The sequence below is a fragment of the Lagenorhynchus albirostris genome, chromosome 7 (genome assembly GCF_949774975.1).
Source record: "Lagenorhynchus albirostris chromosome 7, mLagAlb1.1, whole genome shotgun sequence".
NCBI classification, from domain to species: domain Eukaryota; kingdom Metazoa; phylum Chordata; class Mammalia; order Artiodactyla; family Delphinidae; genus Lagenorhynchus; species Lagenorhynchus albirostris.
The window spans coordinates 35,443,932-35,470,742 of NC_083101.1; the positions used below are offsets into that span (position 1 = coordinate 35,443,932).

The following is a 26,811-nucleotide window of genomic DNA, read 5'->3' on the forward strand; positions in this document are numbered from 1 at the left end:
TTCTCAGAGTGCGGCGGCGAACGGGCTGAAGCAGCCGGAGGACGAGAGGCGGGGTGGGCGGAAGGGGGAGGAAATCCCATCACTGGGGCGCCAGCCTGGACGTTCCCGCCTCCTCCGACACTGTCGGGTCCGATCGGAGAAGGGTCACCGCCTCCTCCAGCGAGAAGGGGGGCGGAGTCCGGCTCAGGTGAGGCAACCCTGTCAGCGCGAGCCGTGGTGGCGCGCGCGGGCGCGCTCACGTGGAGACAGTTGGGCTCTGGGGGAGCTGGATGGGCGGCGCGAGCAGGGTCTAGTCCAGGCGTCGGGGCGCGCGCAGACGCGTACCGGTTCCCCTCCATCCCCCCACCCCCGCCTACCTCTTCAGTCTTTCTGAGGTGGTATTGTTACCCTCGGAACGGAGGGGCCAGGCGGGTGGAAGGCGTGTTCTTCTGCGCAGGCGTCCCCCGTGTCCTGACGCCAGGCTGTAGGTCCAGCCGGTGGGGCGGGGCTCTTGCCCCCTCGGATCTGCGGGCCTGCGACGTTGGTTACTGGGATCGGGTGGGGAAGGCTTGGGACCAACAGCCTGGCGGGGTGAATAGAGGATCTGCGGGATGGGGTCGGGTGGCTCTCTCGCCCCCATCCTGGGTCTGTTTGAGCGACGAGGTTTCATTTACACCAGAGCAAGGCCGAGGCGGTCTGGAATGGGGAACTGGAGGCTGACCCTTGGAGGGGTGGAGCCAGTGTTTTGGAATGCCCCAACTTACCAGAGGACTACAGTGTTTATAGGCTATTATTGAATGGCCTCTGCTTCCAGGCTTCGTGCTAGGAGCTGTGGGGGATGCAGTGGTAAGAACAGCCTTCTGGCCTCCTCCCCTTGTTTGGAGGACATGCAGATTTATACTTAAATACTAACCTTAGGCAGTGAGTTAAGGGGGGTCGAAGGTTAGTTTTTCTTCTCTTCCAAAAAAGGTCGTTTGTTATTAAGTCAGTGTGCATTCTGGCATCGTGGAGGGTACTGTGGAAGCTAATTTCTGAATAGGACACAAATCCTAAATATTTAGTTTGGAGGAAAAATTTTAGGTAAAGGCGCAGTGAAATCTTGAGTACTAAGTAGTATGGTTGGGTTCTGGTTAATTTTAATGAATTGAAGTAAGAAACCCTTCACCTTCAAGAACTGAAGCAGAAATACTTCCGAAATATGTTCATACACTTTTCAGTTGTAGTAGGTAGAAGATATTACATACATTAGGATCTTTCTTTAGAGGTTGAAGAGAATGCTGTGCCTTAGACATCACTGATGATTTGTTATCCTTGTAGGGGCTGTTGTGCCTTAGATAATTTTAAAAAGGTGGGCTAGGTGCCTCACCGTTTTCTGGAGAAAGTGCATTCAGTGTTGTGATTTTGGTGGTGAGGTTGATAAGCTAAAAGATTAGCGGCGGGGGAAAAAGACCAGGTGGGGAGAGGAGAGAGAATTTTAGAGAAAAGCCCCTAAACCAAGGGAAGGCCTCCTACTATTACTTTAGTCCCCTCTGGAAATCCCAGAAAACTTGGGAAGACTGGCCTCACCACCACTGTCAGGTTGGTGACCTGCCAGGTAAGACTAACTCGTTGAGGACCTGTTCGGGCTCTTGCGTTTTGCTAAGTAAATGAACCAGGACTTTTTAAAGAGTCCTGAAGTCAGCATGTTTTCTTGATTTGCTTTTTCTCTCCTAAAAGTTGTGTCAAAGCATGGTATAGTTAGCTGGGGATACTGGCAAGCTGTATTCTTCCTATTTGAGGTGTCTCGCAAAATTCTGAAAGAGAGAAGATTTGGAAGAAAAGCATCTTAGAGTGGGGTGTTTTCCTAAGCTTAGGGGTCAGTGCTCTCAAAAGAGACTTTGTCGTAAGGCTATCACAAGTAGTTGAAGTTATTAAAAAAAAAAATCAGTTGGATACAAAATGCATGTAAATGTTTAGTATTTAAAGTATTTAGCATGAATTATGTTGAATTGGAGTTCTTTAGCGTGGGTAAGACTTAAAAATAGCTTGTGTACAGTGAGAAATGACAAAGTTTGCTGTAGTGCTGACAGAATCTTGAATCTGCCTCAGTTTCTCCTTGGAAAGGGAAAAGAAAAACCCAAGGTATTGATTCCATGTTAGTCTTCAACTTTTATTTTTTTAATATAAATTTGTTGTAAACGAATACTTTTCCTGTTTGTCAGTTTTAAGCATATGAGTTCTCTTTGACTGTACTTAACATTTCTCAAATATGGATGTTGTCTAGTAGAGCCAAATTTTGTTAGTGTAGCAGGTGGGATGGAATGTAACACCACACGGCACCTTTTGTCTAAGTATGAGGTGAACTCATGCTAAAAGACCAGCTGTTTCTGAGTGAACTATTGTTCTTACAGTTGTTTTCATCATTGTCATTACTGAGTAGTGGCTTTTAATCTCCAGATTCCAATTTTGGGAGGTGCTTTTCATTTGATTAATTATACATCTATTTACTAAAAGCTTTGATTTATCTTTCTGACAGCTCAGATTAGGAATTGTGTTGGAGTACTGACATTTTATTGTAATATAGATAGATTACTGTCTTAGTATCTAAGATTATTTTATCTGTACATAATTTTCCTTGTGATATTCTAACATACTTGAATGATATGTTTAAGGTTCCAGTATTTCCTTGATTCTAAACCACATTTTGTTCACATTTTAATCTTGAGGACAGGATGCCATAAGTAAGCATTATACCATAGCTTAACTGGCATTGTTTTTCCCCCCCCAATGTTACATGAGATAATGTTGCACTTGATAATCACTGGCATCTTAGATTTAATGAAACTTGGTGCAATTAAAAGACTTTTGTATCCAACTAATTCGTTGTTAATTGTAAGCAATTAATTTTCCAAATCTGCACTCTGAAGAAAGTTTGCTATTGAAAGGAATCCTATTGGAAGTAATATTTTTTCCTTATTCAGAGGGGAATTAACGAACTGTTTTGTTTCTTTGACAAATTTTAAAGGATGATTGACTGCTGGGTCTGCTTTTTGGAAACTGTACTTGGTGTTTTGTTACTTTGTATACTTGATAACAGTTTACAAATGCTTTATTTCCAGCTTAAGTTTAAAATGATTAGGGTGAATTGTTCCCCCCTTTCTTCCATACATGATATTGTTAACTTGGTGTAATTGATTTTTCAGTACATCTAAATTAGTTGAAATTTAAAATATACTCAGCTGTCTTCCTCTAAAAATATAAGACCTTCAATTTTAAAGGTCTTTGAAATACAAGTCCTTCTGTTTTAGTCTACAGAGAGGATTTGAGGAAGGAGGACAGGGAGAAGAAAACCCACTGTTCTGGGGTTCAGTTTTGAGAGGAATGTACAGATGGTACAAAAATCTAAACACATGTAGTAACATACACTGTATTTTATTTTGAGTAGAATGTCAAAAGCAACTTAGCAGGTGAAGTATCAGTCACTTAGCAGGTGAAGTATCAGTCACTATTGATTTGATAAATTACTCAGAAGTGAAGGAATATACTACTTTGAAGGTAAACTAGATATAAGAAATGAATTAAATCCATTTTTCATCTTCTCTCCTGGAAAGGCATCATCAATAATTGTGTCTCCAATGCTTCAGCATGGCTTTCTTCTTGATAGAAGTTTAGTTTTTTTCCTTAAGAAATACGTATCTTGATCTGTCAGGGGTGCAAGGCAATAAAAGCTATTTTTAAAAATTGCTGAAAAGGTTGTGTGTGGTGGAGGCAACTGGGATGTGTGTCAGGCAGCATTTTCTAAATAATAGAGGGAAAATATATTTAGACTTTTAAAACAGATGTTAAAATATAGTCTCAAATATATAAACAGCTAAAAGAAGCCATTGATGGATGGTTTCTATAGATTTTTGGGTACCTTTGTGAAGTTTGTATGCTCTTTAGAGCGTTAAGTGGCTACAGATGTTCTTTTATCTGGACAGTCAGCTGGCTGGCTAGTCATTTTAAGTTTTAGGAAAATGTAGTACCCGAGACAGGGAAATTTCTAGAACAGTTACAGTGCAAATGTAAAGTTCTAAATAGGATAAAGCAGTGAAGTTTGTCATAAATTATTATTTTTTTTTTTTTTTTGCGGTACGCGGGCCTCTCACTGTTGTGGCCTCTCCCATTGTGGAGCACAGGCTCCGGACGCGCAGGCTCAGCGCCCATGGCTCATGGGCCTAGCCGCTCCGCGGCACGTGGGATCTTCCCGGCCCGGGGCACAAACCCGTGTCCCCTGCATCGGCAGGCGGACTCTCAACCACTGCACCACCAGGGAAGCCCCTGTCATAAATTATTTTGAAGTTGAAGTGCAATGCTGTCAGACTCTCATGTAACTGACAGTCTTGAGCATGCCCATCTATCAGACAGCATTCTGCCGGTGGGCCACCACCTTGGCTGACCACCTCCCTGACGGGTTTGGGCAGACCAAGATCTTCCCCTTATTACAGGTGATCCTGCCACCAGGAATGCATTCTGTCACCCAGCCCCTCTTCTCCCCAAGGCTCTGCTCCCTGATTCTTGTTTGGCACCAGCCTCATGGAAGGCAGGGTTGGGAGGAGCCAGTGGTAAGGAGCAGTGGGAGGAGAGGGCAAAGCTTATCTTGCATCCTGCTGACCTTCTAAACTGGGGTCTGTTATCACTGGTGAAGGCTTGGCAGTGTGGGCTGTGGTGGTGGTGGCGGTGGCGTGTAGCATTGGTAATAAGGGAGGATTTGAGGAAGAAAAGAGACGAAAAGCCCCTCCTGCCAGCTTTTCCAGAATCCTTGCTCTAATTTTCACTCCCTTAGCTGTTATTTTACACACCTGTCTTTTCACTCAGTTCCAATCCTTGACCCTGACCCTGCTTTTCAGCTTCATCCCCTCACTCCCTCCAATTGCCTGATCCTTATTCCTAGCCTTTGCTCACACTAGTAATTGCTTACTGTCTCTCCTCTGAATATCCTGTCATCAACCACTGGGCCCATGTCTTCCTGGGGGCTACTCCCATTACTGCAAAGTGAAGTTTTGTGGATGGACCTAGGATCATATCTCTTATCCTTCACTTGCTGTACTAGTTGGGTGATGTTGGCCCTAGGCATGGGGAAGACAGTCACTGCTTGATCATCATCCATAAGAGAGAATATATGTAAAATACCTACAGGACCTCGCTCTTAGTAGGCATTCAACCCTTTCATCCAACTAATCGAAGTATAGTGGTAAGTGTGGTGCAGTGTTATTTACACTGCACAGGTGCTTTGACCTGTTTGCTAACATAGTAACAGGTTAAAGGCATACTTTGTGAGTGGTCTTGGAAGGTGATATTGCTGAGAAAATGCTAAGTGATTTATTTTGCAAACTTGAGTAGCACAGTATATGTATAAATCAAAGGCTGCCTTTACGCTGAAGTCCCATTTATCCTATATTTTTAAAGAATGAGATTGCAGGGAATTCCCTGGCGATCCAGTTTTTAGGACTCCATGCTTTCATTGCCGAGGGCCCACGTTCAGTCCCTGGTTGGGAAACTAAGATCCTGCAAGCCACGCAGTGCGGCCAAAAACAAACAAAAAACAACCACCACCCGAAACCGAAACAAAACAAAACAAGAGATTCCACATACATGCGCTTTCTATATATGTAAAAATTTAGGGCTAATAGCCCCAGTACGTGCTGCTGGGCCCCTTTTCTCCCTTAGTGCATCAGCTGTCTCTTTTTGCAGCTTAATTAATTAATTAAAAAATAATTATTAAAAAAAGACTATGTGAGGGCTTGAGGTACTTCCCTGTGAGGAAATCTTTCATACATAGGCTTTGACCTTTATTTTGGATATTCTGAGACTTTTTCTTTCTGGCTTTTGGCTGATTGTAGGGATAGTTGTGACTCTCAGAAAAATGACTGTTGGGTAATATGGTGTTACATTTCACCTAAATACAAAATTCATTCAAGATAATTTACGGAGTTTTATATCAGGCACTTTTGAAGAGAGAGAGAAATTATAGTCCCTGGAGTCAACAAGAAGTTTTAGTAGAAGCATTTTGACTTTGCACTAGAATATAAGTAGGTCACTAATAACTTTTCTTATTCAAGCTGAATTATGAAGTTTTAGGTCAGCTAATCCCTAGGAATTTTTTTTAAAGAAAAATAAATAAATAAATTTATTTATTTATTTCTGACTTCGTTGCTGTGCACGGGCTTCCTCTAGTTGCGGCAAGCAGGTTTCTCATTGCTGTGGCTTCTCTTGTTGTGGAGCATGGGCTCTAGGCGCACGGGCTTCAGTAGTTGTGGCACACGGGCTCAGCAGTTGTGGGTCGTGGGCTCTAGAGCACAGGCTCAGTAGCTGTGGCACACAGGCTTAGTTGCTCCACGGCATATGGGATCTTCCTGGACCAGGGCTCAAACCTGTGTCCCCTGCATTGGCAGGAGGATTCTTAACCACTGCAACACCAGGGAAGTCCAGCCCTAGGAATTTTGAACTGGAAAACAAGCTGGTAAAGTGGGAGAGCTGGAGGGTAGGGTGAGATGGTAAGGGCTTCTGGCATTAGCTTGACATCCCCAGTCATGCTCACTTTTAGTCATTGATGGATTTCCTTTTTTTTTTAAGATTTATTATTTATTTATTTTATTTATTTTTGGCTGTGTCGGGTCTTAGTTGCGGCACACAGGATCTTTTGTTGTGGCACGTGGGCTTCTCTCTAGTTGTGGCGTGCAGGTTTTCTTTCTCTAGTTGTGGCGTGCAGGCTCCAGGGCACCGTGGGCTCTGTAGTTCTGGTGCGCAGGTTCCAGGTCATGTGGGCTCTCTAGTTGAGGTGCTCGAGCTCAGTAGTTGTGGCTCGTGGGCTTAGTTGCCCCGCAGCATGTGGGATCTTAGTTCCCTGACCAGGGATCAAACCCACGTTACCTGCATTGTAAGGCAGATTCTTTACCGCTGGACCACCAGGGAAGTCCTGATTTCCTTTTTAATACACTTAATCTGTCCAATTTCTGAGCTGCCCTGACACAGCAGAACCAGAGAGACTATAAAATTAGTCATGCTGACAGATGTGGTAGCTGGGGTTAACCTTGGGCGCCTGTGTGCCTACGTAGTCCCACTTAGTTGATCAGACCAGAATATGGATGAATGTTCTAGGACTCCAGAACTTGTAACCCCATCAAAAATCCTAGCCTGCTTGACTGGGACCTTGCCTAGTTTTGTTCTCTTACATTTATTTTCACTTACGTCATCTCTACAAGTGGAGGCAAAGTTCTGTTTAGTTATTTTTCTGGTAGGGTTTTATCTAGATTAGGGATATTGAACGTTAAGAGTTCTTAGAATGTTAAGATGCTTCTTGCAGGTGTAGCCTTGCAGGTCCTGCCTGGCAGACCAGCAGCAAATCACTTGATATGTTGTAGATGATGTTTGAGTATGGGTGTACATTTCTTTATGAACTAAGTATATTATTGAAAAGCATGTGGGTAGGTCAATATATAAGTCAAACAGTTTAAAATGTGCTATTAACTGGCTTGTTCCCCTAGAACACAAATGAACTTTTTTATTAGTCTAAGTAAAGCACTATTAGGAAAGTAAGTCTATTGAGAAAAGTCAACTCTTGATTATTCATGTTAATGTAATAAGCAGTGGTATAAGTATATTTTCTTAATTATATTTAGTTTGCAAATTTCTAAAACTCTGTTCCTGTATAAAAAATATTGTAGTGTACACTTGCTTTGGGTCAAAGTTACAAATTGATAGATTACTTGCTGTATATCCTCCTGCCATATAGGCTCATAGTCACATTTTGAAATCTTTTAAAGAGACCTGGGGCTTCCCTGGTGGCTAAGTGGTTAAGAATCTGCCTGCCAATGCAAGGGACACGGCTTCGAGCCCTGGTCCAGGAAGATCCCACATGCCGCAGAGCAACTAAGTCCGTGTGCCACAACTACTGAGCCTGTGCTCTAGAGCCCATGAGCCACAACTGCTGAAGCCCGTGTGCCTAGAGCCCATGCTCTGCAACAAGAGAAGCCACCACAATGAGAAGCCCGCGCCCCGCAACGAAGAGTGGCCCCCACCCACTGCAACTAGAGAAATCCCACGAGCAGCAACGAAAACCCAACGCACTCAAAAATAAATAAATAAAAATTTTTTAAAATTATTAAAAAAAGAAAAAGAGACCTGAAGCTTTTTCCCTTGGTTTGAAGGCTTCAAACAGGCAGTTTTTGGTAAAACACTTACCTTCTCAGCATGAACTCTTTTATAGCTTTTAGACTGGATCTCTGAGTTTGCTAGAGATGCTTGTGAGTTTTGAATAACCATGATCTTGATTCATGATTCCCTTCCATCACAGTGGAGAGTAACACATTTCATACCTCTCAAACTAACTGAATTTTAAAAATACACTTTCTAGATCCAAAACTGTTTCAAGATAGCCATGTTGTTTAGATTTTTTTAAGATTGCGATTTGAACTTCACTGTGTGACAGAGATCCAGCATGAACCAGGTTAAAGTAAAAGGGGAATTTGTTGGCTCATGAAATAGAAAGTCCTAGGGTCATGCTAACTACAGTCATGGCTGGATCCCATGGTCTTGATGTCATCAGGACATTGTCTTTGGTATTGCTTCCTTCTTTGTTGGCTTCATTCTCAGATAGGCAAAAATTGCCACCATCAGCGTTAGACTTACATCTCTCTCACAGCTTGCAATCTGGGTGAAGAGAATATCTATTCTATTCTATTCTCGCTCTCTCTTTTGAAACAGTCAATCCATCATTTCTCTCCTGTAACACTGGCACTGGTAAGGATCCCAGTGAGTGAGAAATACGGAACATTTCATGAATTTGCTTGTCATCCTTGCACAGGGGCCATGCTAATCTTCTCTTTATGGTTCAAATTTTAGCACTTGTGGTGCAGAAGGGAGCAAGAGATTCTTTGTTGATGGTATCAGCAAAAGTCCCCAGGGCAGACTCTAATTGCTGTGGCTTGGCTCACATATCCATCTCTGAAACAATCATTGTAATCAAGGGAAGTGGTTAAGAAATTAGCCAGGCCTCTCTAGATCATTTGGAGGAACCAAAGATCATCAGGAACTCAGAGGTTTGGAGGCAGTCTGATCTTTTCCAGCTGGACTAAGAATGGGTAGAAAGTGATTTACCCCAAGGACATTAGTAGACAGACCAAAAGAAAAAAAAAAGGTGTCCCTTGGAGATAGTATTTGAATATTGATTTGTGGGGTGATGTTAACAAGTTTTACATTGTTTCAGTTATTTATTGCTATGTAACAAATCACTCGAAAGCTTAATGGCTTAAAACCACAAAAAGCATTTTATTATTATCTCTAAGAGTTCTAGGGGTTGACTGGGCTCAGCTAGCTGATTCTCTCTTGGGGTCTGTTACGTAGTCAGATTGTGTGTGGGGCTGAAGTTAACTTGAAGTCATGTCTGGAGGCAGGTGTTGACTGTCAACTAGATTTCAGCTGCGCTTCCTCACAGAATGGTTGTTGGGTTCTAAGAGGAAGCCAAAAAGACCAGGTGAAAGCGGTGTCACTTTTTATGACCTAGCTCACAAGTAGTCACATAGTGTAACTTTTGCCATAGTCATAGACTTGCCTGGCTTCAAGGGGAGTCGACGTAGACGCCCACCTCTTCATGAGAGGAGTGTTGATGTCAGACCGTAAGAAAACATGCAGTATGGGAGACCTTCATGTGGCTAGCCAACTTGGAAAATGCAATCTGTTATACACGTTGACTTATTTCAAGTGACCAGTTTTTATAAAGAACATGAAATATAAATTAGGCTATGCCAGTTCTTGGGTTGTCCTTATATTGACCAGTTTCTTTGTTGCCTAATGTATCATATAGTATCACCAAAAAATTCTCCAGCATTCTTTCTCTCTTCCTAATAGCACTCTGATTTCTTTGTTGTGAATTATCTCCATCCCCTTCATGTATAATCTTGTTAGGTGGATAAATCAGCAATCAGCCTTCCATCACAGAAGGAAAAATAGATCCTTCCTCTTTCTTCCCCAGCACAATCAACAGGTAGGGGTGGGTGGGTCCCTAAGTTCAGCTATATTAGAAGCTCTCCCTGGAACTTTGAATCTTGAGCATGTGATGTCCATAACTGAGGGAACTGTTGGAGCCCATTTATTGCAGGGGCAGTAGCCCAAGGAGACTCTTCCTACTGTACCAGTGTGATTGTGGATTTTGCTTCCTAGCCCTTCCAAGCTCCTGCTGTCTGGTTCTTCAGCCTCCCAAGTCTTTGAGCTCTCAGATGGCTTTCACTCAAGCAAACCAGAGTTGAGTGCTGTTGGTTGTGTACAAGGCCTTAACTGACAGACCATCATAACTACAGTTAGCTGTATTTTAATACCCAAATTAATTAAATTTCTTTAGTTATCCCAGAAAACTCAATTAAGAAATTATGTTATGGTAAATTATTTTGTTAATGACTTGTTAAAACAGTGATTACTAACTTTTACTACAATGGGGCCTCTTAATGCTAAGTGGCCTCTTAGAATCAAAGAAAGGAATTGGGATTTCTCATTGACCTAATAATAGTTTGGGGACAGCAGTGGGAGATTGGGGATAAAACATATTAAGTATATTTACAAAAACATCCTTTACAACAGACAGTGTCATCTGTTTATCCATATGGTTACATAGCACTTTATTCTTTAGTATCACCAAGTATACATAGCAGATACTGTCTGTGACCTGACCAGATCCCCTTGGTCCTTTTTACTGCTTCTGTGCACCAGTTATGCAACTTTGAGTGAATCTTTGCTTCTAACGGCTTGTGTCTGTGACTCTTTTGAGGACTGTCTTTGAGGACTGTCTTTGAGTGACTGGCTTCACTTTGTGCATAGGCCCAGAGAGCTTGAAGTGCTCCATCTCCCTGGAGAGGTTCTTAGCTGTTGACTGACTAACGCAAGGGCTATGAAAGACCAGTTCCCTTGCCTTGAGACGGCTCAAACTCAGTTACTTATACTCCAGAGTTCCCCTGCTGGACCATGCTAAAGCTGGGATTTTGCCCCAGATTGCTCCCTTGCTTGGCCGCTGCTGCTTCTCTCTACTGCTTCCCATTCCCAGTTTCTCCTGGGAGCACTTCCTTGATAAGTCAGATGTACTTGAATCCTCTTAGGTAGGGTTTCCCACAAGCAGACCCTAAGACAGTATGACACTAAGCCTTTTTCATATTCATAGTCTTTGGAATCACTTTGAGGCATCACAGTAATGCCCTGCTGTTTCCATTTCATTCTTGGAATACTGACTTGTGGCACTTTGGGATGGCCAGAACATATATTAACAATCACATTAGTGAGTCAGCTGTATTTCTCGTTTCATTTAACTCATGGCTCCATTTTTACTTTAATTGAGTTATGCATGCGTTACTGGATTTTTTTCTTTTTTTTTTTTTGGCTGTGTTGGGTCTTAGTTGCAGCACGTAGGATCTTTTGTTGCGGCATGCATGCTTCTCTCTAGTTGTGGCGTGCAGGTTTTGTCTCTCTAGTTGTGGTGCACAGGCTCCAGGGCACGTGGGCTCTGTAGTTAGTGGCACACAGGCTCTCTCGTTGAGGTGCACGGGCTCAGTAGTGGTGGCGCGAGGGTTTAGTTGCCCTACGCATGTGGGATCTTAATTCCCTGACCAGAGATTGAACCCTCATCAGCTGCATTGTAAGGCGGATTCTTTACCACTGGACCACCAGGGAAGTCCCTTGTTGCTGTATATTAAATAGCTTCTCTTAAAAGTCAGTCAGTACACTGACAGCAGTAGGTTGCCCTTCACTATATATAACTTATCCTCACCAGTCCATTCAGAAAGATTGGTCAATATTTATTTATTTATTTATTTTCCCTGCCATGCCATGTGGCATGCGTGATCCTAGTTCCCCCACCAGGGATCAAACCCATGCCCCCTGCATTGGGAGCACCGAGACTTAACCACTGGACCACCAGAGAAGTCCCAATATTTACAGTATTTAATTGCATTGCCTGGCATGTGATATAATAGCTATTTATCAATATTTAAAATTGCATTATAGGAAGCTTTCTATCCTAAAATGGTTTAAATAATATAGGAATTATCTTTTCCATAGCATTCAATAGATATTTCCTGTAAAACTACTTGGTGCTCGTGCCTCTTCAGGGGAGAAGTAATTCTTTGGCAGCTCTTTCTAATTGTGTGCGTGGCGGTGGGGACCAATTATGGTCTGTTCATGCTCTCTTTTTAGATTTTTAAAAAGAAATTTTACCAAAGATATATATGTAGTTTGCTAAGTACACATCACTTAAGGAATCAAATAGTTCCACAGATTTTTTTTTTTTTTTTTAGTTCCACAGATTTTTAAGATGAATACTAGGCCCTGGCCTCCCTGCTCCCCATTTCTCTTCCTCAAGACTCCCACTTTCAACTCTTTTTTTTTTTTGCGGTACGCGGGCCTGTCACTGTTGTGCCCTCTCCCGTTGTGGAGCACAGGCTCCGGACGCACAGGCTCAGCGGCCATGGCTCACGGGCCCAGCTGCTCCGCGGCATGTGGGATCTTCCCGGACCGGGACACGAACCCGTGTCCCCTGCGTCGGCAGGCGGACTCTCAACCACTGCGCCACCAGGGAAGCCCCCACTTTCAACTCTTAACTAATTCCTTTGATATTTATATACATATGTAAAAAGCCATGCTTGGAGCTTCTTAATTTTTCAGTTTAGGCATTATCTATTGACTTCCCCTTGGTTAGAGATAAGAATTTTGTTTTTTATGAGTTTGTTAATTTCTCCTTATGATTCTACTGCATACTCCACATTCCTCCATCCCCCAGTATAGTTAGAATTTTCATTAGATCAGCTATTCTCAAAGTATAGTCCAAGGACCCATAGGGACCTCTGAGAGTTTTTCAAGGAGTCTATGAGGTCAAAGCTATTTTCATATTGATATAAAGACTTATTTGCTTTTTTCACTTCTTTCATGAGTGTACACTCGTGTATGATATTGCAAAATCCTGAATGCAGAAGCAAATATGAGAATCCAGCTATCTTCTGTTAATGCAAAAATGTAAAACAGTGCCACTCTTCTCATTATTTTTTTTCGGGGGAGTATAGTTATTTTTCATAAAAGTTAACATGTAATTGTTTATTTTTATTTTATTTTATTTTTTTTTATTTTTTTATTTTTTTGCGGTACACGGGCCTCTCACTATTGGGGCCTCTCCCGTCACGGAGCACAGGCTCCGGACGCGCAGGCTCAGCGGCCATGGCTCATGGGCCCAGCCGCTCCGCGGCATGTGGGACCTTCCCGGACCAGGGCACAAACCCGTGTCCCCTGCATCGGCAGGCAGACTCTCAACCACTGCGCCACCAGGGAAGCCCTATTTTTATTTTATTTTTTCAAAATTTATTTTTGGCTGTGTTGGGTCTTTTTTAAAAATTAATTGATTAATTGATTATTTATTTTTGGCTGCGTTGGGTCTTTGTTGCTGCACGCAGGCTTTCTCTAGTTGCGTTGAGTGGGGGCTACTCTTGTTGCGGTGTGTGGGCTTCTCATCGTGGTGGCTTCTCTTGTTGCAGAGCACGGGCTCTAGGCGTGCGGGCTCAGCAGTGTGGTGCACGGGCTTAGTTGTTCCATGGCATGTTGCATCTTCTCAGACCAGGGCTCAAACCCATGTCACCTGCATTGGCAGGCAGATTCTTAACCACTGCGCCACCAGGGAAGTCCCTGTCATTGTTTATTTTTATTTAAAAATTAATTAACAAATAAGTGTTTTTAAATGTTCTGTTTTAAATTCCCTAGAGCTTTTAAAAATTTACCCTAGTTCCTCATCACAGCCTATGGAAGGGCTCAATAAATGCTAGTTGAAGATGTCTGCACTGCCAGTGCACGTGTACTACAATACTAGATCTTTGGCCTTCTGTTATTTTGGTTCTCTCTTTCACTTTCGGGATGATCACCTCTTGCCCAAAAAAGCTATGCATTTCCAAAGCCATTTACCCATCACATACATGGGGAGGGGCTCTAACTGTCAGAGGAATGTTACAGTGGCTGTTTGTCACTGGCAGCTGTCCAGCCTTTTGAACACCCCCACCTTTCCATTTGGAGAGCCTGCAAATTGTGTGTCCCATTTCCCAAGGTAGAATCATCATTACAGGGCAGATGTGAGAACTAGGTTCCCTTGGTCGTAGGTACCTGAGTGGGGTCTGGATGCAGATGTGAGCAATATGGAACAATACTGAGCATTTAGAACTACTCTGTCCAATCCAGTAGACATTAAATTAATTAAAATTAAATAAAATTAAAAGTTCATTTCCTCAGTCACCCTAGCCACATTTCAAGTGCTCAGTAAACACATGTGACTAGTGGACAGCATAGCAACTATGCTGTTGATTTCTGTCATTGTAGGAAGTTGTATTGGACTGTGCTGGTGTAGAAGGTGCAATGGCAGCTCTCTTCTGGGCAGCTAATCCAGAGCAGGATCCATGGAAAGTAGAGGTAGTAGTAATGATTTCCACGATGTGCTTGGGTGCTCTGGGGCATTCCTGTATCACTCTCCCACCCTCCTGGAGATTTTGTGAGCTTCCTAACATCTTTTTACCATAAATCCCTTTCTCCTTAAATCAGTTGAGCGGACTGATTGTATCCAGTTAAGGGCTCTGACTTACCCTGAAGTGTTTTCTGACACTCTGGATATATTGGAAGGAGCAGTTGAATAATCTAATTGGCCAGTTTTATGGCTAAAATTAGCTTTTATATTAGTGGATTTGATTTCTATTGCTAATCTAAATGATCATAAATTGATTAAATGATATTAAGATGAAAGAATATTGCCATTAAGGAGAAATTAGTTTGGAGTTATGTCTAAACAGATAATTCAACACAGTTACTAACTTAGAGAATAAGTGTTTCTCCAGGTTTTGATGATCATCTCTAATGTCACTATTTAGTTTCACAACTTCCAGGCCCCCTTAAGAAGAAAGGAATCCTTAGCCTTTGTACTGCCCTGATGAAGGCCTGACAATAAGGCATAGCGGGACATTCCAGGCATCCCTACAGTGTTTGGAGAAGAGCCTGGAGAACTTGAGTTGATCTCAAGGATTGTGTCAGGGCATCTAGTGTAGGGCTGACAATCTCTAGGATGACAGGAAGTTATATGAACTGTTTACCTATTTTGCAACATTATTTAAACCTCTGTTTTCGTTGGGGTCATGTTTAGCTACCTCAGTAGTCTCTTCTCATAGGTTTCTGGGCCCTGGGAATCTCCTCAAAATGGTGCTTTTGAGACCACAATTTCCTTGCTACTTATGCCCTTTCTATAGAAAGGGGGATTGAATATTAGGAGTTTGACATTTTAGTGAATGACCTTTTGTGGAAAAGAGTGGTGGTTTCTCTTATACTCAAGATAACTGACATTACAAAAAATAAGGAGGCTGTTTTTCCTCAGATGATCATATTTCTGCTGCTTGTTGAAGAAGAAGGACATTGGACAGAATGCCCATTTAATGCTCCATTAAAATACCATTTATTTGGGAAGTTAGTCTTTTATGTTCCCCTCTTCTGTTAAGTCAGAATAGTAAGCCCTACCTGACAAGGTTGTTTTGGAGATTAGAGATAATATAAATAAAAAGTACTTAACACAATGACTAGCACATAGAAGACTCTCTAACAGTAGTCACCATTGTTTTATTATTACTACTACTGTCAGCACTGCAACAGTTCTACAACATTGGTTCCAGTCTCCACAGTAGGAGAGAAAGCAATAAACTCAGTGCCTGATGCTGCTTGCTTTAACCTAACAAGGCTCCAGTCTCTTAGTTCTCAGAGTGACTCTGAGGCTGGTACAGCTTCCTGAGACAACTCCTTGTTTTATTTCTTTTGTTTCTTGAACCAGAATGTTTCTTCCCTGTTACTGCTATAAAATAATTGTCTCCTTGGAACTTGACATTTACTACTATACGTGTTTACTTTCCAAGTCAGGAGCTATAGACTTGTGAGCAATAATTGCATTTTGTCTAATCTCCCCAAAGCCTTGAGCTCTGTGGTCCCTGGTTGATTGGGTGGGGTCAGGGGCTCATGTGCTGCTGCTTGCCATTGTTGGCCCTTCACTACTAGCAGGGAATCTTGATAAAGCAAGAAGGGGGCAGCAGGAAAGTACGTGTTTTAGTGATGTATTTTGTTGTTGGAAACTCTTCAAAAGCTGAAAAAACACAGGAGGTAAAAGAATAGGCCAACACGTGGCCCCTGCTTTGAGGCATTTTACCATCCATTTGTAACTTTCCAGGTACAGCAAAGGCCTGTGCTTAATACTCTCAGTTGGCACTGTAGACCTTTGGTTTTTATGGATTTAGAGTTTGTCATTTTTGTTATTTCCCAGGGATCTTGAAGGAGTGTGTTCTGTGGTCACTTGTCATTTCACTCAGTCATGACTTGGCCTGCTCTGTAGGGCTGGGCCACTAAAGCAAGTGGGCAAGCCTGGTGTGCAGCTTGGCATCCATGTGGCCTTCTGCTTGCAGTAATCCTTGTGAAGTGCCATAATGGTACTTGTGAATTTGGAGATGTGCAAAGATCTCAGGGTGTATGCCTTTAGAATGTCAAGGATCTACCATGTTTTGTTTTGTTTTTTTGCGGTACACAGGCCTCTCACTGTTGTAGCCTCTCCCGTTGCGGACCACAGGCTCCAGACGCACAGGCTTAGCGGCCATGGCTCATGGGCCCAGCTGCTCCGCGGCATGTGGGATCTTCCCGGACCGGGACACGAACCTGTGTCCCCTGCGTCGGCAGGCAGACTCTCAACCACTGCGCCACCAGGGAAGCCCTACCATGTTTTTTAAAATTTCATTTAATATTGGGAATTCCCTGGCGGTCCAGCGGTTAGGACTTTGTGCTTTTACTGCTGAGGGCGTGCGTTGAATCCCTGGTCAGGGAACTAAGATCCCACAAGCCATATGGTGTGGCAAAAAAAAAACAAACAAAAAAAAACTCAAAAAAATTATTTTTATAAAAGTTAAATATATGTATGTATTTATATTTTAGAAGCCACATAGTTCCATTAGGTTTAGAGCTAAAAAAATAGCAGTCTTCTGTCCCCCGTTTTTCCCCTCCAAATTCCCCCTCCTTAGAGGCAGCCACTTTCACTTGTTTTAGTTGTTTCGTCTGCTACTGCTTTCTGTATTTCCAAACAGCGTTCTTATATTACTATTTCTTGGGGTAGTATTTCAGACAGCATTTCTTGACTAATAGGGAAGGTGAGAATTTAACCTTCTTACACCACTTCTCCTCTGCCTCCCCCACACACATGTATTGGCCTTCCCTTACCCTTCCAGTATCTCAAATTTGGCTCTGTGTTCACATTATTAGGACTCTGTAAACAAAACACATAGGGTACGGCAACTAAACGACCATGTATTCTTCCTGGAGTTAATAACTGTCCCATTTAAAATTCTTCTTGGGCTTCCCTGGTGGCGCAGTGGTTGAGAGTCCGCCTGCCGATGCAGGGGACATGGGTTCGTGCCCCGGTCCGGGAAGATCCCACATGCCGCGGAGCGGCTAGGCCCGTGAGCCATGGCCACTGAGCCTGCGCGTCCGGAGCCTATGTGCTGCAACGGGAGAGGCCAAAACAGTGAGAGGCCCGTGTACCGCAAAAAAATAAAATAAAATTCTTCTTGTTTTTTTATGACCTATCTTCACATTTTCATGGAACTGTTAACTTCTTAGCGGCTCTCAACTATGTCATGTGATCTCTCCATTCCTTTTTTCCCTTGGGGAACTCCTTGGAGTCCCTCATATTCCTGCTCCAGTCTGCTCCCCAGTCCTGCTGCCTAGCTCTCATTTCGGGCTTCAGCATCATCTTTCAAATTCTCTTTGCCTGTTTTCTAGGATGCATCTGCAATTCCTATATTCTTCATCTTCCTTTTCTTGGTTTATTCCCAGCTTCCTGAAGCACAAGGTTTAATAGCTTCCTGAGAAGGGATATGTGGGAGGTAGACTTTTGGGTTCTTGCTTGTCTGGAAAATTCCGTAGTCTCCCCTTACAATTGATGTTTGGCTGGGTATGGTCCAAGTTGGAAGTAATTTTCTCGGAGAATTTTAAAGAACCTTTTGCCTTCCAGTATTGCTTTCGAGAAGTCTAATGCCAGTTTTATTCCTGATTCTTTGTTAACTCTTCTTTGTTAACTCCCCCCACTTCAAACTTTCCAGATCTTTATCCCAGGTGTTTTAAAATGTCACTGTAATGAGCCAGGTGTGGGATTTGTTCATTCATATTGCTGAGCACTTGGTGGACCTTTTTAGTGTGAATAAGTAACTTCTTCAGTTCTGAGAATTATTCTTTGTTGTTTATCATTCTCCCCATTTTCTGTCTTTTCTCTTTTTGTATTCAGACTTTGGGCTTCATTAGTTAATTCTTTTTTTCTCTTGTTCATTCACTTTTAGTTCTCCTTTGCCTTGTCTGTGACATTTCCTCAGCCATATTATCTTCCAACCCTTCTAGTAACTTAAAATTTTTTTTGCAATTTTAAACTTCAATATTTTTTTTGTTTCTGGAATATTTCTTTTCAAAAAAAATTAAAAACATTCTCTTCCTGTTTCATGGGTATCGTATCTTAGCTGTCTGAGGATGTTAATTATAGGTGTTTTTCGCCCTTAGTTCTGTTTCTTCCAGATGCCTTTTTGTTTGTTTGTTTAGGGCTCTTTCATGTTGCCAAAATCTTGGCTGTCTGTGCACCGATGCTGTACAGAAATACTGAGACAGTTATGGAGGAGAAAGAAAGAGTGCCTTTATTTCTTTGCCAGGCGAAGAGGGAACACAGTAGGCTAGCACCTCAAGAACTGTGCTCCCCTCCCTGGGGAATAGGGAGAGGTCTTATAGTCGGGGCTCATGGTCAGGGGTATGCAATAAGGACGAAGGCAGTAACAGTCTTGCATTCTCCTGCAGAGTTTCAAAAGGATGAGATTGCTGACAAGATTAGGATGTGTGCAGGGTCTCAGATGGTCTCCTCATCTTCTCCGGTCCCTTTAATCTTGCCTCAGGTGGTTTCTTACCTGCTCCTCCCTTGATTAGCAACTGTTTGAATCTGCCCTTTGGAACTCAGGGAAGGTCATGGAGGCTGGAGTTTTGCCTACAAGAAATGGGGGACAAAAAAGCCTCCGTGCCTGGGAGCCCCATAGGGCCGCACTCGGTTTCAATGTTAGGGATTTTTCCCCTCCAGTTTGTGGTGCTTCTTCCTGACTGATTGGAAGCTGAGTGAATGGGCCTTGAGGACTGGTGGGCTTCACTGTAGGGAAGTTTGATGGGGACCCAAGTGGTCTGTTGGAGGGATTCCCTGGGTATTTGAACCCTGGGCTGCTAGTCTTCTATTGGTGGGTGGGGTGGGGGGAATGTCTTACCTTCTAGTGCCGACTTTAACTTCATGCTCCAGCTGTGGGTTGTAGCAGCTCGTCCCAGCCTCGTGTCCTGAGTACAGAGTTTCTCTGGTTCAGCCACCAGAGCCCCGCAGGGGACTGCTGGCTTCTTTCCCGAAGAGGCTTTCCACACCCCCTCCACCAGCCCGTCAGAGGCAGGCGCCCTTTCTTTGTCTCCTGTAGCACCTTGTACTTCCTACCACAGCACTTGCAATACTTTATTGTATTTGAATGTTGATTAGTCTGTCACCCCTGAGGGCAGAGATGGATCTGTCTTGTTGATCATTTTATCTCTAGTGCCAGGCACGACTGTCTATCTGCATGTGTTTGTATCCTGGGGTGTAACCATTAGATTCTGCCTCCCTCCCTCCCAGAGGACCAGAGGTTCCTTCGCTGGAGAGGATAAAACAGGGTTTTAAACTTTGTGGCTCCTTCAGCTTCTACAGTCTAGGCAGAAGGCACAGAACAGCGCCACTTTGGGGGTTATTGACCCTGTTTTCTAACCATACAATGAGAGTGTGTCATGAGCACTAGTCAAGGAGTTAGACTTTGAATCAGCAGTCCTGTAGTTCCTAGGAAGTGTAGCAGTTTCTTAGGAGAGGACAAGCAAGTTCTTGTTTCTGATGAGTCCAAGAGATGAAAATGTAGATATGTAATGATTCCAAACTCAGCTTTGGAAAGTGATCCACCCATAGTCCATGCGGTCTCTTCTTTATTCCCTTTTTTAACATTTATAAAAAATTTCAAATGTACAAAAAATAAGCTTTTGAAGCAAATGCTAGACATCATGTCATTTCATCTGTAAGTATTTCAGTATGTTATCTCTTTAAAAACTACTCTTGAAAAAAAAAATCAGAATGCCATTATCACACCTAAGGGGGAGAAAAACCTAGTAATTCTGTAGTATCATCAAAGATACATGTGATATTCTAAGCAGTCAGTTGAGTTGGCTGTATAGAAGCCCTACAGGTGAAAATGGAGTCTGAGCAGATGGTTTTGGAGCTTGTTCATCTCTTGTTTTTCTTTTTTTTTTTTGAAGTTTAATTTATTGAGCTTTATTGAGGTCTATGTACATACCATAAAATTCCTTGTTTTAAGTGTACAGTTCAAATATTTTTAGAGAATTTGATGTGTAATCATCATACCCCAATTTTAGAACATTTCCATCATGCCCCCAGAAGTCCCTCTTCCCACTTGCAGTCCTGCCCCGAGCCCAACCCCGGTCCCAGAAAACCACTAATCTACTCTCTGTCTCTATAGCTTTACCTTTTCTGTGCCACAGGTATGGAACGTCCATTAGATTATTTTTTTATCGAATAGACTTCCAGCCAGTCCCCTTGTCTTGACATCATCTTCACTCCACTTCCCCTGGCACCTTGGCAGCCAGTTCTGAGCCTCTGGGTGGGTGGGGGTTTATATATGTCAGGTTGTTTTAGCCACTGCCAGTTTAGGATTCAGCTTTCTGGGCATGCTAAGTCAGTCAGCATGTATTCGTTTACCTGCTCACCAGCTTCCAAAATGCTATTGATATTTCTTTCCCACTCTTTTTTCCCTTGTGGGTTTTTACCTTTAAAACAATAACAAAATCAAAAAACTTTAAGGGTGGAGAGGGTAAATGCATGAGTGCAATCTACTACCATCTATAACTGGAAATCTTCCCCACTAATATTGATATGCCCTTTTTATTTATTTAAGGTTGCTAAAAGACTGTTTATAATTTCTTGGAGTTTATTTATTGTCCTCAGGGAGTGCAGAACTCTGACTTCTCAGGTATAGATAGATGTTGCATCACCCACACACTGGTCTTTTCTAACATGGACCCTAAGTGTTAAAAGTGGGTCATGTAAGGGTGAAGGGGAGGCTGTAAACAGCCCGTAGCTGATCTGTGTGTGTGTGCAGGCTTCCAGGGCTGTTAGCCGAATCAGCATTTGCTCCTTATTGGACAGGTATTTAGTCTGCGTGCCCACCATCAGAAACATCACGAGCTTTGAAAGGTCCAAGCTTGGTCATTCATGCCTCCCTTTTTTTTAAGATTTTTTTTTTTGATGTGGACCATTTTTTGTGTTTATTGAATTAGTTACATTGCTTCTGTTTTTTGTTTTGGTTTTTTGGATGCGAGGCATGTGGGATCTTAGCTCCCCGAGCAGGGATCGAACCCGCACCCGCTGCATTGGAAGGCGAAGTCTTAACCACTGGACCGCCAGGGAAGTCCCCATGCCTCTCTTGTCGTCACACCCTCTGTGCCCTTTGACTTAAGCTCTTCTGCGTCTTAACACTTTCTTTTTTTTTTATAGGATCATGGATTTTCCTGGCCACTTTGAACAGATCTTCCAGCAGCTGAACTACCAGAGACTTCACGGCCAGCTCTGTGATTGTGTCATTGTAGTGGGGAACAGACATTTCAAAGCCCACCGCTCGGTACTAGCAGCATGCAGTACACATTTCCGAGCCCTGTTCTCTGTGGCAGAGGGAGATCAGACCATGAACATGATCCAGTTGGATAGCGAGGTAGTGACAGCGGAGGCCTTTGCCGCACTGATTGACATGATGTATACCTCCACCCTCATGCTGGGGGAGAGCAATGTTATGGATGTCTTATTGGCAGCCTCTCACCTGCACTTGAACTCTGTTGTTAAGGCATGTAAACATTACCTAACGACAAGGACGCTGCCCATGTCTCCCCCCACCGAGCGCGTTCAGGAGCAGAGTGCCCGCATGCAGCGCTCCTTTATGCTGCAGCAGCTGGGACTGAGCATCGTGAGCTCAGCCCTCAATTCCAGCCAGAGTGGTGAGGAGCAGCCGGCCCCCATGAGCTCCTCGATGCGCAGTAACCTGGACCAGCGGACACCGTTCCCCATGAGACGCCTGCATAAGCGCAAGCAGTCTGCAGAGGAGCGGGCCAGACAGCGGCTCCGACCCACCCTGGATGAGTCTGCCATCTCCGACGTTACGCCAGAGAATGGGCCGGGGGTTCATTCTCGGGAGGAGTTCTTTTCACCAGATTCTCTGAAGATCGTGGATAACCCTAAAGCTGACGGGATGACCGACACCCAGGACGACAGCGCCATCATATTTGACCGGCCCTTTGGTGCTCAAGAAGATGCCCAGGTGCCCAGCCAGTCCGACAACAGCACCGGCAACGTGACCCAGCTCTCCATGGCCTCCCGCGCCACTCAGGTCGAGGCTAGTTTTGAGCAGGAAGCCACACCTGAGAAAAGTGGTTTTCAGTGCGAAAACCCTGAGGCTGGCCTTGGTGAGAAGGAGCACATGAGAGTGGTGGTTAAATCTGAGCCCCTGAGCTCTCCTGAGCCTCAGGATGAAGTGAGCGACGTGACCTCCCAAGCGGAAGGCAGCGAATCGGTGGAGGTGGAGGGAGTGGTGGTCAGTGCCGAGAAGATAGACCTCAGCCCCGAGAGCAGCGACCGGAGTTTTTCAGATCCCCAGTCTAGCACTGACCGGGTAGGAGACATCCATATTTTGGAAGTCACAAATAACCTAGAACATAAATCCACTTTTAGCATTTCAAATTTTCTTAACAAGAGCAGAGGAAGTAACTTTAGTGCAAATCAGAACAATGACGATAATATCCCAAACACCACTAGTGACTGCAGGCTGGAGGGGGAGGCCCCTTATCTGTTGAGTCCAGAGGCTGGGCCTGCAGGCGGGCCCTCCTCAGCCCCTGGCTCTCACATGGAGAACCCGTTCAGCGAACCCACAGATGCTCACTTCGTCAGGCCTATGCAGGAAGTGATGGGCCTGCCATGTGTGCAGACCTCAGGCTACCAAGGAGGAGAACAGTTTGGGATGGATTTTTCCAGGTCTGGTCTGGGGTTGCATTCCTCCTTCTCCAGGGTAATGATGAGCTCCCCTAGAGGTGGAGCCAGTAACTTTCCATACTACCGCCGCATAGCTCCCAAAATGCCAGTGGTAACGTCAGTCAGGAGCTCACAGATCCCAGAGAACTCTGCCAGTTCCCAGCTAATGATGAACGCGGCCACATCCTCATTTGAAAATGGCCACCCTTCGCAGCCCGGCCCCCCGCAGTTGACGAGGGCATCTGCTGACGTCCTGTCAAAGTGCAAGAAGGCCTTATCGGAGCACAACGTCTTAGTCGTAGAGGGGGCTCGCAAGTATGCCTGCAAAATCTGCTGCAAGACTTTCCTGACCTTGACAGATTGCAAGAAGCACATCCGTGTTCACACAGGTGAAAAACCCTACGCCTGCCTCAAGTGCGGCAAGAGGTTCAGTCAGTCCAGCCACCTGTACAAACACTCGAAGACCACCTGCCTGCGCTGGCAGAGCAGCAACCTTCCCAGCACTTTGCTCTAACCCGACCTCTTGAGATAATGCTGAGGCCAGTATCAGGACCTAAACTACAGTCTCTCTTGGTTGGTGGTTAATGCCGTTGGGTTTGAGGCTTCAGGCTGCAAATGGCTCATGCAAATTTCGATGACTAATAAATGGAGAATTAATAGGTGTAGTGCTTGTACTGCTACATTTCTGAGTGAAATGTACGCTTTCAGAGAAGGGATCCAATCCCTGAAACCAAATTCTTCCTTAGGGTTAAGTAATGCAGTCAGAAAGTAGTTTGGAATCGATGTCATTAAAAGTGGCACATTTGACAATTAAAAATTGAAGTGCAAAAGTTTTTTTTAGCAATTTTTGTAAAACTCTGAAGCATTTAAATTTCCTATATACCTTCTGATGAGATTATATACCTGTACAGTGATGCAAGGTAAACTTAAGTGTAACCAGTGGCAACTTTGTGCCTGTCTAAAAGGAAGGCCCTTGAGGACATACCTGTCTGCCAAAAATGCTTTAAAGTTTATCATGAGCTAGTCCTAGGCTTCAGAAAATACTGTATTTTTTATTTTTGTCTGATTTGCAGTCACAGACACTGCACTTTCATGGTGCTGACACTGGGTCCAGAGCGAGCATTCTCTGGACTATTAGGTGTATATATACTTTTGAAAACATCACTGTTTGTTACATAGATGTTTTAACAATTTTTCCTGGTTTTAAAAACAAAGTTGTAAAAGGAGTATGTACTTATAGGGAGCAACAAGTAAGGTATTGTTTCTGTATGTGCTGTTTTAGCAGTATTTTAACCAACTTGTATTACATATGTTACAGTTCCATGTTTGGAAGTCAGAAAAGAGCTAGTGTTTGTCTTTGTTCTGATGGTGTGGAGTCCTGTTTCGTGAGATCTTTTATGGCGCATTTACCCTTTGTTCCGTGCAGATTTCGGGGGCTGGTGCAGCCTGACACATCTCACCCAACGACAAACCCGTTGTCTGCTTCACTTCTTCACATTCATGCCACATATGGCATCTTTCCCGGGCCTAGATTACTGTTTTCAGGTAAAAACTAACCAAAAGTGAAATCAACCCCCCTCCATCGTGGGTTTTATTACTGTTCTATACTATCGTTTTAAAGTACAGACCCTGAACTTTTGTTGTTGCCCCAACCCAATACTGAATGTTTGAAATCCAAATGCAGCAGTATTCATGGGTAAATATAAATGGGTTGGGCAGCCCAGAGCATAGAAGTCACCAAGCAGCATCTGAGACAGTTTGAGGAGACATCTGGGTGACTGCCCTGGGCCTCCCTGGACCCCACTGCTTCTCTTCCCCAGCCCCACCTGTGGTCTTCTGACCCTGTGCCATCGGGGCTCTTGGTAGCAGCTGTCAGGCTGAGCCCTGGCTCATGAGCTTCCAGGGAAAAAGCACAGGTTAATGTGTCTCTATAGAGCTCATGAAGTCAGTTTAATTCATGCATGAACATGAGTTTTTATACAGCTTTTTTAGACACAAGCCATTGTGCATAATTGAGTGAAATCCTTCAGTTCTTACCTTTGTTTAGAAAGAAAGGTAATCAGCGAGTGTTTTCTCCTCTTAATCTAGTGTACGCAGTTACACATCTGTCTGTGGATAAACTTACAATGTTCATTGCTTAGCATCTCCTACGAACTGATTCCCAGGGAGGAAAACCAAAAGGGAAACCTCTGATTCCTCTCCTTTCAGATGTGGGGGAGACGGCTGGAGGCTGTGGGATCACCTGTGAGGTTCAGCTGTGTGTGGCGAATTGTTAGCAGTCATGCTCTGACTTGATGTGAGGAGGCTCCACATCCACCCCTCTGTGGGGACCAGTGACTCGTGAGATTAACCCTGGGAGGCAGGTGGGTCAGCATGGAGAACGAGAGAGACCCTGCCTGGCTTGGGAAGAGGAATCGGTGGCACCAGGAGAGCAGTGGCAGCCCTCCTCCCCTTCCACCTTGAGGAGGAGGTGCCAGGAAGCCGCCCCCTCACCTGAGCTCCAGCTTAAGTGGACTTGCTTCGGGGCCTGTCTCTGACACAGTGGCTGGAGCCCTGCCTCTCCACTGCTAAGTGGAATCTGGACTCTCTCATCTACCTCTTAGTCAATCAGTTCCTACATGTGAGAAGCAAGCCTGTGAGCCAGGTCCTCGTACATGCTGTAGCACTTAAAAAATAATTCAGAGGTTCCCTGGAAAACCAGTCCCAGGGTTCCCACAAATTGGTAGTTTCTACCTGAATTTTAACTGGTATTGGGTACCTGGATTTGATTGGTTAGCCTTAATTATAGCTTGGCATAATCATTTCTGGTGACCAAATCATAAGGTTCTATCAGGGCACCTGTGTCAGTGGTGCTATGCTGGTCAAAATTTGAGACTTTGAAATAAAAAATTTGTCGTATTCATGCCTCTAACTAATTGTGTTCTTTTTCTTCGCCTTAGGTTTTTAAGGTTGAAATAAAAAAATGAAGTAGTATTGCTTTCTCTGCTAACCCTGCTGTGACCAGTACTTTTTTTTAAAACCAAACTTCCTAGAAAATTCTCTCATGCTGTGGTTAATAACAATTATTGGTCATCAGTCCCTTGTGCTTTCCCTGAGCTTTGTCTCTGAGCTGTGGACAAGGGTGATGTGTTGTTCTCACCACAGTTTTACTCCTAGTGGGCCTGCCAAATCTTGCGCTTTCTGCCGCTCCCTTACGTGCCTCCCAGGGTGAAGACTCCACTCTCCAGTATGGCTCAGCTGCGGGGAAGAACTGGAGCCCAGGTCCCTCAGCAGGAGCAGGGCTTTGGCAGTGCTGGTGGCCTGGCCTTAGGAGGACTGAGGTGATTAGAAAAGGGCATTCACCTGAGGAGTGAGGAGATGGACACGAGGGACAAAATATGAAGGTGCTGAAACTAATTTTAAAATAAAAATTAAGAAACCCACCTACCTTGATTAGTCTTGACCAAAAAATAAGTATTGTGACCATACCTAGTTCTTTTTGCCATGTGTGTTTAATTTGTCCGATGGTCTAGGGAGCAGGTCCAGTTGCCACGGTCACCACTGGGCTGTGGTTGTTCTGTCCTCAGTGAGGGACACTTGAAGGCATTTTAGCAGAGGATGAGGGGTAAGGTGGTTTGGACAGGGTCTAATAGTTAAAATGCGTGGGGATGGGGGTGGGAAGCAGAACCTGC

General features: G+C 44.0%; 2 protein-coding genes and 1 non-coding gene across 7 annotated transcripts in view; 1 reads left to right on the forward strand and 2 right to left on the reverse strand.

The window, feature by feature from the left end:
• Window positions 1-26,030, forward strand: ZBTB5 (zinc finger and BTB domain containing 5). 4 transcript variants are annotated; one of them, XM_060154813.1, is made up of 4 exons: window positions 1-187; window positions 21,620-23,529; window positions 24,567-24,685; window positions 25,349-26,030. In XM_060154813.1, exons 2-4 carry the CDS (start codon window positions 21,624-21,626, stop codon window positions 25,433-25,435), a joined length of 2,112 nt encoding a protein of 703 aa, XP_060010796.1. In that variant the 5' UTR covers window positions 1-187; window positions 21,620-21,623; the 3' UTR covers window positions 25,436-26,030. The 4 variants fall into 4 exon arrangements, 3 of the variants coding, with proteins under 3 accessions (XP_060010796.1, XP_060010799.1, XP_060010798.1); XR_009541548.1 differs by having other exon boundaries at window positions 21,620-24,685; window positions 25,349-25,377; XM_060154816.1 differs by lacking the exon at window positions 25,349-26,030 and having other exon boundaries at window positions 21,620-23,679.
• LOC132524001 (U6 spliceosomal RNA) lies at window positions 8,759-8,865 on the reverse strand. The gene has a single exon (XR_009541767.1). It is a non-coding gene; the product is annotated as a U6 spliceosomal RNA (small nuclear RNA).
• The window catches only part of GRHPR (glyoxylate and hydroxypyruvate reductase), a 26,956-nt gene continuing 9,430 nt past the window's right edge, over window positions 9,286-26,811 (reverse strand). The window contains exons 9-10 of one of the 2 annotated variants that reach the window (XM_060154822.1): window positions 19,311-19,377; window positions 18,688-19,042 (exon numbers count right to left, since the gene is read on the reverse strand). In XM_060154822.1, the coding sequence (XP_060010805.1) occupies window positions 19,012-19,042; window positions 19,311-19,377 (98 nt within the window). In that variant the 3' untranslated portion in view covers window positions 18,688-19,011. Of the gene's footprint in view, window positions 9,449-18,687; window positions 19,043-19,310; window positions 19,378-26,811 lie in introns of those variants that run through there. The other variant, XM_060154823.1, reaches the window with a different exon arrangement.

Excerpts from the sequence above, each read along its gene's own strand:
- ZBTB5 (XM_060154813.1), top strand. The coding sequence starts at position 21,624 with ATGGATTTTCCTGGCCACTTTGAACAGATCTTCCAGCAGCTGAACTAC. Across the intron at positions 23,530-24,566 it reads GCACATCCGTGTTCACACAG|ATTTCGGGGGCTGGTGCAGC; the intron begins GTGAAAAACCCT and ends TGTTCCGTGCAG. Across the intron at positions 24,686-25,348 it reads GCCTAGATTACTGTTTTCAG|ATGTGGGGGAGACGGCTGGA; the intron begins GTAAAAACTAAC and ends CTCTCCTTTCAG.